We start from the raw sequence: 21,331 nt of genomic DNA on the forward strand, positions 1-21,331 counted from the left end.
AATGCATGACAGATGCAGTACAATGTGGATAAATGTGAGGTTATCCACTTTGGTAGCAAAAGCAGGAAGGCACATTATTATCCGAATGGCTATAAACTGAGAGAGGGGAATATGCAACGAGACCTGAGCATTCTCGTACACCAATTGCTGAAGGTAAGCATGCAGGTGCAACAGGCGGGAAAAAAGGCAAATAGTATGTTGGCCTTCATAACGAGAGGATTCGAGTACAGAAGCAGGTATGTCTTGTTGCAATTATACAGGGCCTTGGTGAAGCCACAACTGGAATATTGTGTGCTGCTTTTTCTCCTTATCTGAGGAAGGATGTTCTTGCTGCGGAGGGAGTGCAGCGAAGGTTTGTCAGACTGATTCCTGGGATGGCGGGACTGACGTATGAGGAGAGGTTGAGTCGGTTAGGATTATATTCGCCGGAGTTCAGAGAAATTTCTTCATCCAGAGAGTGGTGAACCTATGGAATTCTTTACCACAGAAAGCAGTTGAGTCTAAAATATTGTATGTTCTCAAGAACGAGTTATATATATATCTCTGGGGCAAAAGGGGTCAAAGGATATGGGGAGAAAGTGGGAACTGAGTTCAATTATGAGCCATGATCATAATGAATGGCGGAACAGGCTCGGTGGGCCGAATGACCTACTCCTGTTCCAATTTTCTCTCTTTCTGTTGTTAATAAGGGATTGATCCTGTAATTTGCGCCTTTGTAGTCCTGTCAAGTCTTTTCTCTTGTTTGTTTGTCGTTTGTTTTCAATTATGATGAACTATTTAGCCAAAATATTTCGTAATGTATTTGAATATATTTCCCTCACAGCAAGTGACTGAGCTGTTCTATCTTTGCAGCATTCTTTAGTTTTCTTCATGGTTTGGGGTACCCGGGATGTCCAGGAGTCTTTATCTCTCCCGCCTAGCTGTCATGCTCCTTTTCTTGTGCGTATGGAGTTAATTGGGACACTGAATTCTGTTTGCTGTGTTGAAAAGCCCAGCAAGTATGAATAGACTGTCCAAAAGAAGGTAACGTGAGGACGTGCCATAAAATCATGGATTTCCTCATGAAAGTGGAACGGAAGTCAGGTGCAGATTTGTGAAACAGAAAAAGGGAGATAGAGTTCTGCAAACCGGAAGACGCTCATTTCAGGTTCTTCACTCTGGTGAATAATGTAAGGTAATGCTTTAATATGATCGATATCGTAAGGTATCGATTGATCGTTAAACTTGGCTGAATGGCAGAAGTGACATAGGCTGCCTATCTTCCAACAAGTCTGCACTTAACATCATCCTTAATGTGTCAAATTGAAGGTGGGCAATGATGACTGAGAGCCCGGATAGATCCCGGATTTGTGCACACTGGTCAGTTTGAGGGGATTTGCTTTTGCAGATAAAATATTCATATTGTTTCCTGGCAATCTAATCTAAAACCCGAAGACACGTTCATGACTCCTAGATCCACCAATGCAATCAGAAAAATCGGAAACGGGTGATTGTAGCAACTCAGCTACAACTGAATTAGTTTCAGCAGATCTCATATCGCTGGAGTTTAAATATTAAAATTTAAAGCAATTTCTTAAGATGGTAGATCAGCCCCGTGGAAATGTTAACTGACAAATTCTTTTTTTATCTTTGACATTTCAGATACGTGTTGTGCCCCTCATTACTGAAGGTGGTAAACCCACATGTCTGCAGACAGAGACTACTGAACTAACCACAGCTGTACAGCACAAACATTCATAGTTTAATTGTTGATAAATATGTGGGAGTTGTGAGTGGAGGTGTCAAAAGTTGGTGCAGAAGTTTATTTTTAGAGATTGTAATGTAAAATGCCATCGTCTGTCTTGTAACTATATAAAGAGTGAAGGGGGCTGGCAATAACTCTGGTCAGGCGTGTTCAGTCATAACTGTTAGCCTTTAACTGTGGGCCACACACTGATATACATTGTCATATTTGAACTATCCTAGATTGGTCAGTGACAGCAGAGAAATGCTGAAAACTGTACTAACTATCATGGTCCATTAAATCGTTGAATGATGGAACACAGAAGGAGGCCATTCGATCATTCTCGCCTGTGCTGTGCTTCGGTTGATCTCGAATTAATCCCACTTTCTTGTACCTTTCCCATAGTCCTGTAATTATTTTCGTCTTTAAGTATTCATCCAAGTCAGCTTTGAATGCGAGCAATAAATCCGCTTCCACCACCCTTTCGCATAGTGCCTTCTACATTGCAACAAATTGCTGTCTAAAAAATTGTTCCTTCTGTCACTTCCAACTCTTTTGCCAATCAATTAATAACCAAGTCCTATAGCTACCGTGCCTTCTGCAACTGAAAAGGCTGTTCCTCGTTTACTGTATCAAAACTATTCTTAACCTTCCCTGCTCCAAGGAGAATAATCCGAACGTCTCGAGTCTTTCCACAAAACTGAATTTCTTGATCAGTGGTATAATGATTGCAATTTTATTCTGTAACCCTTTAATGTTTTGAGGTCCTTTCTGCAGCGTGTGGTCAGAATTGAACACAATATTGCAGCTGAGGCCAGCCCGGTGATTTATAAAAGTTTGGTAAACTTCCTTGCTTTTGTACTCTATCCCCCTATTAATAAATCCAAGAATCCCCGAACCATTTTAACGGCATTCTCAACGTGTCTTGCAACCTTCAAGCGTGTGTGTTCTTAAGCCCTAGGTCACTCTGTTCCTGCACTCCCTTTCAAATGATTCCAATTACATCTGCTTATTCTTCCTTGCCGAATGGACCACTTCACATTCCCCTGTGTTAAATGTCATCTGCCACATGTCCTCTCATTTTACCAGTCTGTCTGGATCCTCATTTCGTCTGTTACTAGACGTCTCATTGTTTACTGTATGTCAGAGATTCGTATCCTCGTCAAACACCTTTAAAATATGCCTTGTATAATTTTCAGGTATTTAATATACATACATATGGATAACAGCAGTGGATCTAATAACAAACCCTGGTGAAATCCACTGTGTACATCCGTCCTGTCGAAAACAAATGTTCGCTAACACCATCTGTTTCTGTCCTTTCTGCAGTTTTGCATCCATAATATCGCTTACCCTTTAACCCCATGGCCTTTAATTTTACTAACACGTATATTATGTGGGTACTTTGTCAAACACGCAGGTGTAGTAATAATGCCGTTGAACTAGTAATCCGGAGCCCAGGTCAATGGTCTGGTAACATGGGTCCGAATCCCACCACGACAGATGGTGAAATTTGAATTCAATTAAGAAATCTGGAATTTAAAGCTAGTCTAATGGTAACCATTGTTGATTGCTGTTAAAAACCTATCTGGTTCACCAATGTACTTTTGGGAAGGACATCTGCTGTCCTTACCGGGTCTGGCTTGCATGTGACTCCAGACTCACAGCAATGTAGTTGACTCTGAAATGATCTAGCAAGCCACTCAGTTCAAGGGCAATTAGGAATGGGCAATAAATGCGGGTTTGGCCAGAGACGCCCACATCCCACAAAACGAATAAAAAGCACTGTGGAAGTCCTTATGCATAACATGAGCTACACTACCCTCATAAACTCTCTCCTTTACTTCATCAAAGAGCTCTGCCAAGTTAACCAAACACGATTTGGCTTGAACAAATCCGTGTTGACTTTCATTTTCCAAATGCCAATTAACTTTGCCAGATTATTGTCCCTAAAAGTTTCCCCACCACCGATGTTAGGCTGACTGGCATGTCGTTGCTGACTTTATCTAGCGCCCCACTTTAAACAGCTATGTAACATTTGCAGTATTCAAGTCCTCTGACATCAGCCCCAGATACAAGGACGATTGATAAAATTGTGACTAGAGCCTCCCCAATTTCCACCCTTACTTCCCTCAGAAACCGAGGATCCATCTACTTTATAGACTGACAACCTTTAACAACGTCCCCTTTATCTTTTTTATCCAGTCCACTATTGTTGATGTCTCCTCCTTCACTGTGATATTCGTAGCATCCTCTTCCCCAATGGCAGCAGATGCATGGTACACAGTTAGTATCCCAGCCATGCTCTCTGCCTCCACACTATCTCCTTTTTTTATCCTTGATGGGGAGCCATGGAAACTCCCAATGGGTGAGCAAGTAAACACAGTCACTGTCAATCAGAGTAAGGCTGAGGACCTTTTGCAGGCCCAATGTATGGATAATGATTTAAAACAAATCCGAGATGTAGCATTCCCTGCATCAGAGAACAAATACAGGTTAAGGATGTACTCCTCCTTAAGGACCGGTGGTACGTGGTACCAACCCAAGACCCCAATCAGGTAATATACCAATGCCATGATATCCAGGGGCACCAAGGAATAGAAACAACCACAGAGCGAATTAAAAGCTCGTGTTCGTGGACTAACGTTGGCAGGGATGTGGACAATTGTTTGGTGTTTGCCCAAAATAATACTGATCATTATGCCAACAAGGGACAGCTTAGACACACCAGACCAGTAAATAGACCCCGGACAAACTTACAAACAGATTATATAGCCCTATGACATCATGCAAGGGGGGATATAAGTACATCCTGGTCTTCATTGACACTTTTTGTAAGAGGGTCAAAGCCTTCCCCACCAGAACTAATATGGCTAAAATAATGGCCGACATACTGGTGCAGCAAGTATTTACCAGAAGGGGACTCCCGCGCAGTACTAAGTCCGACCAGGGTACCCATTTTACTGCCCAGGTCATGCAAAATGTAATGGCCGTATTGGGCATAAATCAGAAATTCCACATAGCTTACCATCTGCAATCTAGTGGTATAGTAGAAAGGATGAATAATACCCTGAAAGGCATGATCCAGAAGGCCATCCATCAGAAAAATTCGACATGGAATGTGGTCCTACCCTTTGTCCTTACAGAACATAGAACAGAGAACATAGAACAGTACAGCACAGTACTGGCCCTTCGGCCCACGATGTTGTGCCGAACCTTTAACCTACTCTAAGATCAAACTAACTACCTACCCTTCATTCTACTATCATCCAAGTACCTATCCAAGAGTCGCTTAAATGTCCATAACGTATCTGCTTCTACAACCACCACTGGCAGTGCATTCCACGCACCCAACACTCTCTGTGTAAATAACCTACCTTTGACATCTCCCCAAAACCTTCCCCCAATCACCTTCCTCCACCCCCTGGTGATAGCCCTTTCCACCCTGGGAAAAAGTCCCTGGCTATCCACTCTATCTATGCCTCTCATCATCTTGTACCCCTCTATCAAGTCACCTCTCATCCTTCTTCACTCCAATGAGAAAAGCCCTAGCTCCCTCAATCTTTCTTCGTAAGACATGCCCTCCAATCCAGGCAGCATCCTGGTAAATCTCCTCTGCACCCTCTCTAAAGTTTCCACATCCTTCCTATAATGAGGCGACCAGAACTGAACACAATATTCCAAGTGTGGTCGAACCAGGGCTTTATCGAGCTGCATCATAACCTCGCGGCTCTTAAACTCAATCCCCCTGTTAATGAAAGCCAGCACACCATACTCCTTCTTAACAACCCTATCAACTTGGGTGGCAGCTTTGAGCGATCGATGGACATGGACCCCAAGATCCCTCTGTTCCTCCACACTACCAGGAATCCTGTCTTTCAGCCTGTATTCTGCATTCAAGTTCGACCTTCCAAAATGAATCACTTCACACTTTTCAGGTTGACCTCCATCTGCCACTTCTCAGCCCAGCTCTGCATCCTGTCAATGTCCCGTTGCAACCGACAACAGCCTTCCACACTATCCACAACTCCAGCAAACTTTGTGTCATCAGCGAACCTGCTAACCCAGCCTTCCACTTCCTCATCCAAGTTATTTATACAAATCACAAAGAGCAGAGGTCCCAGAACAGATGCTTGTGGTGCACCCCTGGTCACTGAGCTCCATTCTGAATACTTTCCATCTACAACCACCCTCTGACTTCTATGTATCCAGACAGCCAACTTTCCACGAATCCCATGCCTCCTTACTTTCTGAATGAGGCTACCATGGGGAACCTTATCAAACTAAATGCTGGTACATAACACTCAACAGGTTTTACCCCTCATGTCCTGATGGCAGGACGTCCCATGAGAGGAATTGAAGCCCTCCTGGGACTCGGCAGAAAATAAGGCAAGCGTACAATTGTTAAGAAGATCGTGTTAGGTGGCAGAGGTTGCAGAATTATGGCAGTGCAGCAATGATAGGACAGGAAGAGGGCATTAGGAAGTTGAAGAAATAGGCAATAAGACTGGATTGGGGGACTGAGGTCGCTTAACTGTTGAGGAACAGATGGGACGAGAACTGCTGTGGAGATATTTTACTACAATTTTCAGATCAAGATAAAGAGATTGGTGACTGTTTTCCCACATCAACTCAAACAATACAAAGCGCTTTGAAGCAGCAGAAGAAAAATAACAAAAATATAGCGAATCAACAGGGGCTAGATGAAAGTGGAAAACTTAATGGTGATAAGTACAAAAGATCAGAGAACGAAAGAATGAGAGAGAGAGAGAAGTGGAAGATGAATGGAGAGAGCAAAATGGAAAGCGGATGCTTGTTGAGAAAGGTAAGAGCGGTCATGCTCTTTGACTGACCACACGTGGTGTGATATAAATATTGAATAAGAAAATAGTATAATATGCATTTGATGCAATTCCAGTCAATCATTTTCACAATAAATTGTTGTGCCTTGATTTACAATGTTAACTGTCTGTAATTCCACCCTCCCGGATGTTGACGCACTGTAGCTCCACAAAAAAACGGAAATATGAATTTATTACTGAAATATAGAAATCGCTAACATAACCAATACAACATGAAGCGTATTCATTCACAATTTCCCGAATACCCTCCAAAGAGGGAACTTTGTGCTTGACAGCTGCGCTGGTTGGGTTCAGCTTTAGGTTAGGGCTAAAACTTAATTGCTGCACCAATATTCTGCTTCGTAGAAATTACACATTGGTTGATATGAAGAAACTTTTAAAATGCGTCTGCTGGTTACTGGACGCTGAACACAATGTACATACACGGAACAGCCTCCAGAACATGCGCAATCATGCAATATCGGAGGGGACTGCGCCAGTTTTCTGCATGAAGCCTTATTGGGCCGAATTACATCTTGAACAAGCTTAAACGATCACGGACAACATAAGCATTACTCTGGATGTAGCTGAATGGGTTGTAAAATGTTAGCATTGTTTGCTCCGGTGCGGCCGATTCATCCCAGATATCACTGTTATAACTTACAGAAACAAGCAGAAAAGTGTATGTTCTTCTGAATCAGCCAAAAAAAGACTAATACGCCCTTCGAATTGTGGCCCACACACACAGTCGGGTTCAAATCAACTGCGCCCAAATAATTGGTAACTTGTCTGACTCTCGAAGTGTAATTTGTCCCTGCGCATAATTCCTTTAAATTGGGACGACATGTTGAGGCGCAGCTGCAAATACAATTGTTTTCTTGGTGCTTTAGCGCAAGTTTTTTTTAAATTTGCAGCCTCGTCCCCAGTTGTGAGGATTCATATTGTGGGCATTTCATTGCAGCAGGCTTTCTGACAAGGTCATGTTAGAACTTGTTTGTAAATCAGTTATTATCACAGAATAAAGAACAATGTTAAAGAATTGCATTTTAATTGCATAACTAAATTTGTGAATGTCAATCAAAGTATATTCCATATATTTTTTGCAAGAAGTTCACTTTCATGTGCCTCATTGCAATGCAAATGCAATGTCTGTTTTACTTCATAACATCACGTGTATTAAGGTATTGCCAATTTCAAGACCATCGGACTTTACCGGAGAAATTATGTTAGCCTTCATTTATACGAGATTGCAGCATATTCGCAGGTCTCCTCATTTTTCATGTGTCGTTGATTTTTATGGAAGTCTGAAATATTGATAGTTGCGGACACTTTATTCTGAGCTGTTTTTCTCGGGCGTGGGGCGCCTGAACCAGCGTCTGTATATTGATCGTGACTCTGTAACGGAAGGTATTTTTGTTAGATATTGCAGAAAGGGAGCGGAACGCGATTTGAGTATGTTGTTTGCACCAGAAGAAATCTAAGGATTTAATCTCAGCTCAGCTTTCCAATATCACTGATCCATGAGATGGGGGTTGTGACGTTTTTATGCAAGAAACAAAGAACTTGCAACGATATATAAGGACAAGCTGATAAAGCTATGATAAAGCATATGGGATTGCTGGCTTTATGAGTAACATAAGAGAAATAAAAGTAAGGAAATTTTGCTCAACCTTTATAACTCAGCGATTAGCTCTCAGTTGCAGTGTTGTGAGAGGTGCAGAGGAGATTAACACGAATGGTACCAGGGCTACAGGACTTCAGTCCATCAGTGATTTGGGAGAAGCAGCGATGGTTGTCCTTGGAGCAGACACAGATAAGGGAAACTTTTGAAATGGAGAACATTTACTGTGTTGTTCAAACAGAGTTGTGGACACTGGGGCTAATTGTATTGCACTGTCAAAGATCCAACACCGACTTGATAGACTGAATTCTCTCCGTCTGTGATGTATGATTTTATATTTTAAAGAGACTCAACACTGCAATGCAATGGATAACTTTTAATGTATACCGACCATTCTGGAAAAATGCAGCAAGCAGTACATTTGAAGAATGGAGAGTAAATCTGTTTTAGATCGTGTTCATTGGGAGATAAATGTTTGCAAGGGCAGAGGCAGAAATTGCTTCTCTCTGCGTAACTGAACAATGAGGTTAATAGCCAGAAGGGCAGCTTGACTGAGTCCTGCGAAACAGAGTGCTTAACTCGAGAATATGGTAAGTTTGGGAATTTCAATGGTTGATCTTTTTCTATAATATAGTCATGTTTGCATTTATAATTTAACTTAACTTGAACGTTAAATTGTAGTTTCTTGCAGTTTTAGTCTGTAATAAAGAAGCTGCCTTTTGGTGTCAGGTACATAGTTGTTATATGGTAGCTAGTGAGAACTGGTTCCCCAGTCAGCAGGGGCTGACTCAGGTCTCTAGAATTCCAACTAGTGTAAATACAAGAGGTTTTGCCGATGCAAGAAGGAAGTACCCCGAATTCCAGCCCGTCTGAGTCCTGCGAGACGAAGTGCTTAACTCAGGAATCTGGGACAGTAGTTTAAACTGGTACCGGGGCGATATAAGTATTGCATTATAATTTACAAATTAACGCTTTAAGCTACTCAATCTCGCTACAAATTATCACTGAGTGATGTTTCTGAACTTGAAACCTAACTAATTAAATACAACGCAATAAATATGCAAGGTAGGTGATGTGTTTCGGTTGTAGCATGTGGGAGCTGGTGGACACCTGTGTGAGCTACAGCAGCCACGTCTGCAGTAAGTGTCCCGCTCAAGGAACTTTGGGTCAGAGTTGAGGAACTGGAGTTGTGCTTCGGATACTGGGTTACATCTGGGAGGGAGAAAGTTACCTGGACACTTTGTTCCAGGAGGCAGTCACACCCCTTAGGTTAGTTACTTAAGATTCGGTCCGTGGTCAGGCATAGGAGGGTGTGATTGTGAGTGCGGTAGGTATGGGTATCCAAAAGGGAGCAATGGAGTAGCCTCAGCCCTTGCACTTGTCCAACAGGGTTGAGGTTCTTGCAGCTTGCGTGGACTATAGTAGGGACTGCAGGAAGGATAAGCAAACTGACCACAGCATCGTGGTGCTGGAGGCCATTCCAGTGAGGCGAATAAAAAGGAATGTAGCAGCTGTAGCGGAAAACTACTTAGGGGATAGAAACTGTTCTCTGCAGCCAAGATCGTGAGTCCCAGGCTGTGTTGTCTGCCAGGTGCCAGGACCGAGGGGAGACGGTGGCAGGGTGATAAAGACACTGCACTAATAAGCCAGAGGCCCAGGTTAATGCCTGGGGACACGGGATCTAATCCCACCGTGAATGCTGTTGGAATTTAAATTCCATAATCAATCTGAAATTGAAAGCTAGTCTCAGTAATGGTGCTACGAATCTATCATCGATTGTTGCAAAACCCATCTGGTTCACTAATGTCTTATAGGGAAGTAAATCTGCCGTCCTCACCTGGTCTGGCTTACTTGGGACTACACTCCCACAGCAATGTTGTTGACTCTTAACTGCGCTCCGAAATGGCCAAGCAAGCCATTCAATTGTCAAGGGAAATTTGGGACGGGCAACACATGCTGGCCATGCCAGCGACAACCCCATCCCATGAAAGAATTAAAAAAAGGACAGTTAGAAAATCATAATGCAATGCGGAAGAGTCAACATGGTTTTATGAATGAAAAATCGTGCTTGAAAAATTATTAAAGTTTTTTGAGAAGAGAACAAGCGGGGTGGATAACAGGAAGCTGGTAGATGTAGTGTATTTGGATTTCCAAAAAGCATTTGATGAAGTGGCGTATAAAAGGTTAGAACATAAGATAAAAGATCATGGTTTGGGGGTAATATATTAGCATGGATAGAGGATTGGCTAAGTAACAGGAAACAGAGAGTAGGGATATATGGGGCATTTTCAGTTTGGCCAACTGTAACTCGTGGGGTGTCACAGCGATCTGTGCTGGGCCCTCAATTATTTTTGATCTATATCAATGACTTTGATGAAGGGACCGAGTGTACTGCAGCCAAATTTGCGGATGATACAAAGATAGGTAGGATGGCCAATTGTCAGGAAGACAAAACGTGCCTGCAAGTAGATATAGATCGGTTAAGTGAGTGGGAAAAACTTTGGCAGATGGAGGATAGTGTGGGAAAGTGTACCGTTGCCCACTTTGATGGGAAGAAAAGAAAAACAGCATATTATTTACATGGAGAGTGATTATAGAAAGCTGCATTGCAGAGGGATCTGGGTGCCCATGTATATGAATGACAAAATGTTAGCATGCAGGTATAGGAATTAATTAACATTTATTGCAAGGGTGATGAGTAAAAAAGTAGGAATGTTTTGATACAACTGTTTAGGCATTGGTGAGACTGCACCTAGAGGACTGCGTACAGATTTGGTCTTCTTACCTAACGAGTAAGCTGTTCAGGGAAGGTTCACGAGGCTGATTCCAAGGAATAAGATGTTGTCTTATGAGGAAAGATTGATCAGATTGGACCTATACTCATTGGCGTTTAGAAGAATGAGAGGTGATCTTATTAAAACATACAGGATTCTGAGGAGGCATGACAGGATAGATGCTGTGATGATATTTCCCTTCATGGGGAATCTAGAACTCGGGAGCACAGTTTCAAGTATCTTACTTTTATGACGGAAATGAGGAGGAATTTCTTCTCTCAAAGGGTTTTTAATCTTTGGAATTCTCTTCCCCAGAGAGCAGTGGATGCTGGGTCATTGAATATATTCAATGCTGAGTTGGACAGACTTTTGGTTCACAAGGAAATCTAAGGTTATGGGGCAGGCAGAAAAGTGGGGTTAAGGTCACAGTCAGGTCAGCCATGATCTTATTGAATGTTGGATCAGGTTTGAGGGGTCGAACGGTCTACTACTGCTTCTATTGTTTTTTTCTTATGTTTAAGCAAGAAGCAAAAGGAGCACATTTTGAGGCTCATCCAAAGGACGGGATCTCCAGCAATACAGCACTCAATCAATGCTGCATTGTATTTTCTGCCTAGATTTTATGTTTCAAAGCTGGAGCGAAGCTTGAAGGCAAATTCTGCAGACTGTAAGTTGAGGGACAACTTAGCCATATAGACACGAAGATGCCAGTGGAAATTGCATATAATTGTGAGTAATGTGCATCCCTTCTGGGACCTCTGAAACCTTCTGAGACCACGTTGAGCATTTAACCTTGAGGCAAAATGTCAAAGGGAAGGGATTAAAATGAGTTGTGGCTAACATTCTGTTTGAACCAGTTTGTTTAGTGTAGAATCGCCCACGTGAGTAACAGGTCACTAACTACAGAGGCCATAGAAATACTTCACACTTCGTGACTACTCTTCTCTTCAGAATAGCAGCGACCACGTTTCTGAAACTCCCATTCATCTGTTGTGTTTTGCTTTGCATGTGTTACTTGCTGGTTGAAAAGAGACCAAACATCCCATAATTGTCATTGCAGCTCTGCATCACTTACCCCAGCGTTTGACACGATCTGCACTGTACTGTAAACCACCGCATCACCATCCCTTTCTGAGACACATGCAGTATCAGTACGCTTCTTCCTAAATAATAACACATAAAAATGATGGGCTTCCTATTATTAACTTGGATATTTATTTAATGTATACTGTAACTTAAGAAGAAGGACATCAGTCAATCAGGACAGACTTGTGCCTTTTACGTTTCCTAACTAGCACCGACCAGCTCCAATACCGGATTCTTTTCAATGAATACCTGTCCAGATTTCAAAAGCGATCTGTCTACTTTTCCTATGAAGCCCGCGAAAGGCGAGGTGCTGTCTGCTGCAGATGAAATAAATTGTGCTAACGAACGGGTATAGGAGGCTCATTCAATAATTTAGCATCTTGCTAAATAGCAGGTGGAAGCGTTTCAGCGGGAAAACACATTCCCCTCTGCTAGTATGTTGATGGGAGAAATATATACATAGAATGATAGAGAAGCAGCAGAGATGGAGGCCATTCGGCCCACTGCGTAATGAACCAGCTCTCTTGAATCCCACTCCGAACACTTGACCCAAATCCCTGCATATTTTTCTTTCAAGAATTTATCCCAATCCTTTTCAAAGGCTACTACTGAATCTGTATCCACCACCCTTTCAGGCATTGCATTCCAAATTGTAAGCACTGGTTACCTTACAATTCTTTCCTCGTCTTATCTCTGACACTTTACTACTCACCTTAAATCTGCAATCTCTCATGAACGACGTTTCAACCATTGGAAACAGTTTATCTTTATTTATTGTATCTAAACCTGTCATGATTTGAAACAAATAAATCAAATATCTTCTCAAGCTACTGTGCTATAAAGACAAGAACCCGAGTATTTCCAAACTATCATTGTAACGGTTATCACTCATCCCAGGAACCATTCTAGTAAATCATTTTTTGTACCGTGTCCAAAACATTCCCGTACTTCTGCAAGTGTGGTTTCTGCAATTGGGCAGAATACTGTAGTTGGGGTCGACACAGTTTTTCTATGGGTTTAGCATAACATCCTTGATTTTGTACTCTGTGCCGCTATTTATAAAGCCCAGGCAGGATCCCTCTTCATTAAGGGCTTTGTAAACCTATCCAGCCACATTAGAAGATCTGTGCACAAACACCGCCAGTTCACTCTGTTTTTGCACAACCTCAAAACTGCCGACATGAGGAGTCACGTCATTGATTTCAATAGCAAACATCGAGTGTGGTTTGTCGAACGATACATTTGATTGGCAGCACATTGTAAACCAAACAGAGTAATTTGAATTAACTTGGAGCCAGTCACTTTTTTGAAGGTCATTTTCAGTCCGGCAATTTAAAAGCAGGGAGTCTGTCTCGAGTATTCAAAGAGAGCTAGTCAGGCCAAATAGTTTAATTCACTTTTAAGAATAGGTTAGCAAACCCAACAGAATTGATTATTTCATCATACTTTCGCATATCAGTCGCACCCAATTTTGAAATATAATCTTCTACTCCTGGAGTCAAACACACTTAACAACTACGGAAAACATATGTCTCTCGTTACTTCTACTATTTTCTTATTATTTCACTGTCTGATGGAATCGCTTGATCGTTAGAGGTTGAGTGTCATTCTAGTATATTGTTATGCTGAGACCTTAACATGACAAGGAGACTTACACGGGGGTGCCCGATAAAAGCAGCCGCTGAAACAAACTGAACAGCATTCTGTGCCCGTTCTTCAGGAATGCTACACACTTTCTGTAGAATGCAGGGGTGGTGAAAACACTCGCCGGGACAGAAGTCGCTGTCATCACAAGTTCAAAAATGGCCTCTTTAAACAGGTATTAAAAAAAAACTCACGACAATTTCAGCTATTTGGCTTGACGAGCTATCTTCTTAAAAGCTCTGGAGAGACTCCCTGCTTTGAAATGATCAGGCTGATAATTACCTTGACAAAGGTGACCGGCTCCAAGTTGATTGAAATTACTGTTTACTCTGTTCACAATGTGCTTCCAGTGAAAGCTTTCCTTCAGGAAGAATGCAAAGACAGTCTGATCCTGGCATTTACTATCAGAACACTGTAATCGATGCTGGGAGATGTGAGACAATCGATAGTGTGCAGTGGCCACACTTCCACTTCCCGCACACCATCTTCTACTTTCACAACACTGCTCCAACTCCCACAGATGGTCACATTTATCAGGGGGTTGTTATTTAAGTGGCCTTTATTAGCTGAGACATAGAATATAGGAGCATGGAGGTAATGATGGAGCTGTATAAGACGCTAGTTAGGCCACAGCTGGAGTACTGTGTACAGTTCTAGTCGCCACACTAATTGCACTGCAGGAGGTGCAGAGGCGATTCACCAGGATGTTGCCTGGGCTGCAGCATTTTAGCTATGAAGAGAGATTGGATAGGCTAAGGTTGTTTTCCTTGGAGCAGAGAAGGCTGAGGGGAGACCTAATTGAGGTATGCAAAATTATTAGCGTCTTTGATCGGATAGTTAGGAAGAAACGCTTTCCCTTAAAAGAGGGAATCAATAACCAAGGGGCATAGATTTACGTTAAGGTGCAGGAGGTTCACAGGGGATTTGACGATTTTTTTCACCCAGTAGTTAGTTGGAATCTGAAACACACTACCTGAAGTTGTGGGAAAGGCTGGAACCCTCGCAACATTTAAGAACTTTTGAGATATGCCCTTGATACGCCACAGCATACAAGGTTCCGGGCCAAGTACTGGAAAATGGGATTAGAATGGATAGGTGTTTGATGGCCGGCACAGACACGATGGGCCGAAGGGCCTGTGTGTCTGCTGTATAACTCTATAACTCTCTGTGGAAATCCCCTTTAAATCTCTAGTTTATGCAATTTAGAAACACACATACTTTTGTATCTTCACCATGAGCACGATTGCAGTTAAAATAACAAGTCCACAGGCCCCTCCTCCTATTATGCAGATGTTTGTCCGAGAGATCAGACCTAAAATGTTGGAAAATACATTGATGTATATTAGCATATTGGGTTCAAAATATCTACTGTGGAAACATATTTGAGTCCAAAGAAGGATGCTTCCTTTATATTTGGATCGCAAAGCTAATGGAGACTGAGGTACTCCACTTGTCCCTGTCTGCTGATTTTTCTTTGAAAACTCCATATTTTGAACTTGCTCACTGGCTTAGGTTTACAATAAATAATTAAAGGTTCATGATGTGCAACTCACAACTGACAAATTAATGGTCTACAAACTTTCACTTTGAAAAACTGTGGACATACTTTAATTAGAATGTAGACCCGCCAACACTATCAGTTACAGACGAAAGGTCTATAATATATGAAAATAATGGAATTTCGCTTAGTTTAACAAATATCTGTTATATGTACTCAACTTAATCTGAACAAGATAAAGAAAGCATGCACATACAAAAAGCTAGAATGCAGTTAACCGCCGGACCATTCTGTATGAGACTCAACAGAGACAGAGTGAACTCTTGACACTAATTAGGGACAAATTCAGTCTTAACCTGCTGACTCTAACACCGTTCAGTTAATGACTGACCAGTGATGACCAACTCCCGTATAGTGTTCAAATTGCAGAGAAATTAAACACGTACCCTCAGAGTGGAGCTGGGATGTGCTGATACAATCACCGTGCTTGTTTGCTGCAGCACATGAAATCGTGCTTCCAGTTCCAGCTGAGTGAATCAGTCTCAGGGAGCTCTGCATGTGGTAACTATTCACCACCCAGGAGAAGACTTCCACATCTGACGTGTTCCCAGTGATAATTTTCCCATTGAGGTCCCATGTAATATTAGCCAGTGGATTGCTTCTTATCTGGCAGCTACAAATTGTCCCATTCTCAGACCTAGTGCAGGTCGGGCCTGCCACTATTGTGGGTTTATCTGAAAAATAAATGATTACTTTCACAACCACAGTCTCCAAAGACAAATACATTCAGTTTTTGAACTGACCATAATGGTTTCAGCAGCTACTATTTTAACATGAAATAATTTAAGATAGATTATGACATTTACATTTAAAATAGGGTAGCACGTTAGTTACAGCTTCATGTTGAATCCAGTGAGTGTTCAGTGCAACCATACTTTTACAGAGAAATATTGTGGGGCTTCCTCTGATGGAGGGAATTTGGGTGCTATTGTGCATAATTCATCTACAATATGACTGACATGTCAGTGTTTTAAAATGTCCATCCATTTTATTTTTATTTCCTTCACTGGATGTATTATGTTCTTCCTTTGTTGTGATATTTAAAATATTCTTCTACAGACGCCCAGTTAACATGGCGACATTTTAAAAGACTAATTCTTTAAATATGACGTTGTTAGCTCAACATTAGTACAACGAACAGAGTCTGAGTTAGCAGCTTTTTTGTTCGATTTTAATTTTGGATAATTTTTGTGCATCAAAGTGCGCAATGTCAGTTCTCAAGGTTGCAAACTGTTTAAACCATGCTTCAATATTACTTCTGAACAATTAGATGTAGGGTAAAGCACCCAGAAAATCTGCCTATCTCCTAATTAGAATCGTGCAAACGGCTACTTTTATGTCACACTGTGCCATCGGCAAATCTTGCCATCCTAACCGAGACGGTCATTTTTTTCTCCAGTATTTCCTATGGAGTATTTTTTAAAGCTAAATGAGCAAGGAAGAGAGGTGATATCCCAAACGCATGTCACATCTGCTCTTTAGAGCAAGCAGGTGACAGAAAGTTGGGTTTTAATCGAGCGTTCATGAAATTAAATTAAGGAAGTCATACACACTTACATTGTACAGAAATCTGTGTGGAGCTGTTAGCGCTGCTTTGTTCATTTTCAGCCATGCACCAATATTCACCGTCATCTTCAGAACTAATATTGTGGAATAGCTGTTTTAGTTCACCAGTGGAAGATCTACCGATCTTTTTACCATTTTTCACCCATGCTAAATTGAACGGAGGTTTCCAACGTGCCATGCAATATAATGATAGTGAGTTGCCTTCCATTGCTACTATAGACAAATTGACTTTTGGGTTTTCCAGTCCATCTGAAACAGGCATTAATTTAAATTGTTATGTTACAAGAACGCACAAGAATTAGGAGCAGAAGTAGGCCATTCGGCCCTTGGAGCCTGCTCCAGCCATTCGATCAGGTCATGGCTGATCTGATTGAGGCCTCAACTCCACCTCCTTGCCTGCCCCCCATGACCCTTGTGGATCAAACATTGAACTAACGCAGCCTTGAATGTATTCAATGATGTAGCCTCCACTTCCCTCCGGGGAAGAGAATTCCACAATCTAACGATCGTCTGAGAGAAAGGATTTCTCCTTATCTTAGTCTTAAACGAGAGGCCCCTAATATTTCAACCGTGTTCCCTAGTTCTAGACTCCCTCACAAGGGGAAACACCCTCTCAGCATGTACCCTGTGAAGTCCCCTCAGGATCTTTTGTGTTTCAATAAGATCACCTCCCATTCTTCTAAACTCCAATGGGTATCGACTCAACCTGCTCAACCGTTCTTCATTTCATTAGGTAAAAAGAGGACGAGTATGAATCACAGTTTAAAGCTATAGAATGACTTTTTTCCCTGAGAAGTTGCTCCTCCCTTTTTGTCTCCACTTTTGTAGTGATACTGGTACCTTATTCAGGCCCATTCCGAAGGCCAACGAGAGCTGAAATCGGGCTTCAAATCAGAGACCAGCTTCTGTCTCCTACTCCTACTCCTACTCATTTGTGTCACCTTATGGTTGACTAAACTCACAACGACGCTGGAAGGCCTTCGTTTAAGAATTAACAATCAAATAATCCAAACTCTTAAAGGCTCCAGAATTGTTTTCCGGGTCTGACTCATCCTTACAGAGTGAGACTGAGCGCCATTCCGCTTCATCGATTATCGGCATAAATTCTCACAGTACAGGGGCGGATGGTAACTCGATGCATTCTGTGATAGGGTACCAAATCTTTAATAAATTAATTGTGATGGAAATACAAATATTGAACTAGTTGGCCGACAAATTATATCTATTAATTTTGGAACAAACACTTACATTTAACCTGCAAGGTAAGGGCTTGTGTTGAAGAAGAAGAAGATTGGAAGCCATCAATTATAATTGTGCATCCCAGAATGTTTCCGTGTTGAGCAAATGATGGAGTGAAGGTGAGCACGGATGAAACTCTCCGAGAATGTGACCAATTGTTGATTATTTCTGCACCATCATTAGTATCCCATGCAAGAGGAAGGGGTGCACTGTAATGAATCCACTTCACGTTCAGGTTGCTATTCGGGCAGCTGTCGGTGATTGAACAGGTCAGTCGTGCAGTTCGTGCAGCAATCAGTTCGGCATAACCTGAAATACTTGGCTTTTCTATGAGAACAGGAGATAAGGTGCATGTCAGGTTCATTTCAATCTTAAAACTGGGAAGTGATCTGCCCCGAGTACATCTCGGAAAGCATCTTTTTAAAGTCACATTTCATTATTTTCTGTCAGTTATGTCTTATGAGTGAGTTAGCTGTTCTGAATTATTCCTTTGAAGTATGAAGTAGTAATGCCTCATCCAGCAATATATAGCTCCACTTAATGAATCATTACATGTTTCATCAACTGCATTATTCAGGTGGTGGAGCTGATTTGGTGGAGACAAGTGGAACAGCTTTGCAAACTGCAGTTAGAATCAGCATTACCTCCATTAATATCACGAATATTTAATCTACTCATTTGCCTCCTTTCTATTTTTTGACCAGCTCTTCCTAGTGTGATGGTGATTTCGGCAGATAGAGACAAATCCAAGAATCTGTTGCAAAGAACAGTCACTATACAAAGGTGATGCTCAAGAAATGAATAGACCAGAAAAAAAAACGACGGGTAACATCGTCTTGTGCCAGACAACTAGACCTGGTCATTCTCGCTCCAATCTATAGCAAGGCTACAGAGCGTATTGGTGTGGGTCTGGCTCCTTTGAGGAAGTTTACAAAGCCTTAAAACTGGGACAGATATTAGAGTAAAATAGAGTTTGGGATAATTTAACATAAGTGCTTAAACTTATGAAGTAGCTGGATCAACGGAGATAGAATCAGACTGTGATAGAATTTGAATTGCCGTCAAAACTGGCAGTCCCGATCAGCCACCCATTCCAGCAATCCCCGATTTCAATGTAAATAATGACCTGCTGGCTTTTATATTATACATTCGACCAACAACCCCGGTTTCACGTTCAGTCACCATGTTGCAAATAAATTATGAATTGAACATTTAGGAATAGGTTGGAATGGTCAAAATGAATTGGAACTTCTATGTGAAATGAGCAGGCACATGCGATTAGGAATGTTGTTCATGTGGAGGATAAACAACAACACGGACTGGCTGAGTTCAAACGCTATTTTTACTGCTGTCATTTCTCTATGTTTATGTATTTATGATATGCACCACTGCACTGTTATCGCTACCCAGTCATCCCGTGTTTCAAAAATCTTCTTTACTCGGCCACAGACTTTGCAATATTTGCCTACTTTTCACGTCATTTGATTTATATTGATCCAATGGAGAGAAAATGTGCAAAAGGAACAAAGAGAGCATTCACCTGAAACAGAAAGAGAAACAGGGGACAGCTCCCTGCGATATTTTCTAATAGGCCAGCCCCAAGGCATTTCCAGGATGAATTGATATGTGCCGCGATCGCTCTTCTTGATATTCTTTATCAGGAGGGAGCATTGATTTGTTGCAAGGTTGCCCTTGAACTCAGCTCTTCCGACATAGTTAGAATGCTGATGGTGTGGATCTTTCGAATCATAAATAATGGAGCCGCCGTGTTCACCAGGACCAGCGCCCCACTTCAACCATCTCCCGTTTAGTCTGTTGTTGTAGACTGGATTTTCAAACGTACACCGGATCTCTGCACATGAACCCAACACCGCTGGCAGAACCTTTGGAATCGTCACAGAACATTGAGCACTACAAATCACTGAGAAAAAAATAGACTCCCTTTAATTTTTCATTAAAAATGGATTGCAACATCTTAAACATTCATTAACAGATTTCCTAATTGACAAAACACATCTCAACAGCAAGTTAAGTATCAGTTAAGGCCTTTTTCAAATCAAGGCAAAATATTCATAAAACATGAATCACAACACCTACTAAATTGTGCGATGGAATACCTGTTTGATAGAAGATTTATGAACCAATAATATGCAGATTCAATATTCATCTAAAAACCGAATACGTACGCACTAACGAGGAAGTGAATGCCCGAAAATGCTCATTAAATATTAATTGAAGCATTGATCAAAACCTGCATTAAATTGTTTCAATTGATCAATAAATATGAATTAAAATGCTTTCAGTTGTGCACCGCCATGCTCATTAAATACAATTTGAAAAGCCCTGGACCTCAAAGTTAATTGAATAGGCAAAAACAATACAGCAATAAATCATTCAAGAAATTACCATTCCACCAGGTTAAAAATCAATAACCAGAAATCATTTATATTGTGTGAATCCTGTTCTTTTCCTATAAAATATAAATAACCCGCTGTAGGAATTATAAAAACATCAGAAATGTACCTTGTGTCAAGGTCATGAGGGAAGCAAACACGCAACTCCTCATGGCTGGAGCAATTGCCAATTTCACTGTCAAAATAATGAGAACTTATTTCACTATTCAGAATATTCACGTTTCTGCATTGCTCTTGCCAGTCACATCTTTGTATTTCTTGACTAATCAGCTTCAGACTGTCTGGGAATTCAGGTGTTCAGAGCTTACCGAACTGTGCTTACTTACTCAGCTTCGTTAGCGAGGTAGGCAGCTTACCCCACTATTATTGAGTATTTTGGTGCGTTTAACAGTTGTTAAAGAATGTTCGGTTCAGAAACAAATATCTCCTCTCCCCCCTCCCCCAGCTCAAACACACAGGCACTAAGTGAAACAAATGTATTGGAAGCTGCATCTGAACGGTGCCGCCCACGCATGCAGACACCTCTGAATCACATTTCGCACATATTTAGCCATCTGGATACTAATACGAGTTGAATTCTGCAGTTCTGTCACTTCAGTTAATGTGGCTGCTGCAGCGCATAGACTTGTGGTTTCCTCATCCTCGTTAGTTAGTGCTACATCGTGCCTCTGCATCGTCAGAACTAGGAATCATTTAACGCTGTGTTAAGCTGCCTCTTTCCCCAGTTGAATTAACTCTTTACAAGCGCCGTCATTTGGCTGAAATAATCCAAAATTCTACCAAATGTTGCAGTGTTTTTTTTTTCAATGTCGATGCAAGTTCTGGGACGTGTTAAATGATCTTGGGTTATTGTGGTAAATGAAAG

The 21,331-nt window shown here is 41.5% G+C and overlaps 1 protein-coding gene across 1 annotated transcript in view; it reads right to left on the minus strand.

Moving 5' to 3' along the window:
• The window catches only part of LOC137352839 (titin-like), a 103,261-nt gene extending 82,413 nt beyond the window's left edge, over window positions 1–20,848 (minus strand). The window contains exons 1-9 of the mRNA XM_068018694.1: window positions 20,576–20,848; window positions 19,593–19,973; window positions 18,062–18,379; window positions 16,805–17,062; window positions 15,634–15,921; window positions 14,908–15,001; window positions 12,035–12,122; window positions 7,799–7,959; window positions 7,098–7,223 (exon numbers count right to left, since the gene is read on the minus strand). Of these exons, the coding sequence (XP_067874795.1) occupies window positions 7,098–7,223; window positions 7,799–7,959; window positions 12,035–12,122; window positions 14,908–15,001; window positions 15,634–15,921; window positions 16,805–17,062; window positions 18,062–18,379; window positions 19,593–19,973; window positions 20,576–20,618 (1,757 nt within the window). The 5' untranslated portion in view covers window positions 20,619–20,848. The remainder of the gene's footprint in view (window positions 1–7,097; window positions 7,224–7,798; window positions 7,960–12,034; window positions 12,123–14,907; window positions 15,002–15,633; window positions 15,922–16,804; window positions 17,063–18,061; window positions 18,380–19,592; window positions 19,974–20,575) is intronic.
• Window positions 20,849–21,331: the final 483 nt, after the last annotated feature.

This window comes from Heterodontus francisci, chromosome 39 (assembly GCF_036365525.1).
Source record: "Heterodontus francisci isolate sHetFra1 chromosome 39, sHetFra1.hap1, whole genome shotgun sequence".
Lineage (NCBI taxonomy): Eukaryota > Metazoa > Chordata > Chondrichthyes > Heterodontiformes > Heterodontidae > Heterodontus > Heterodontus francisci.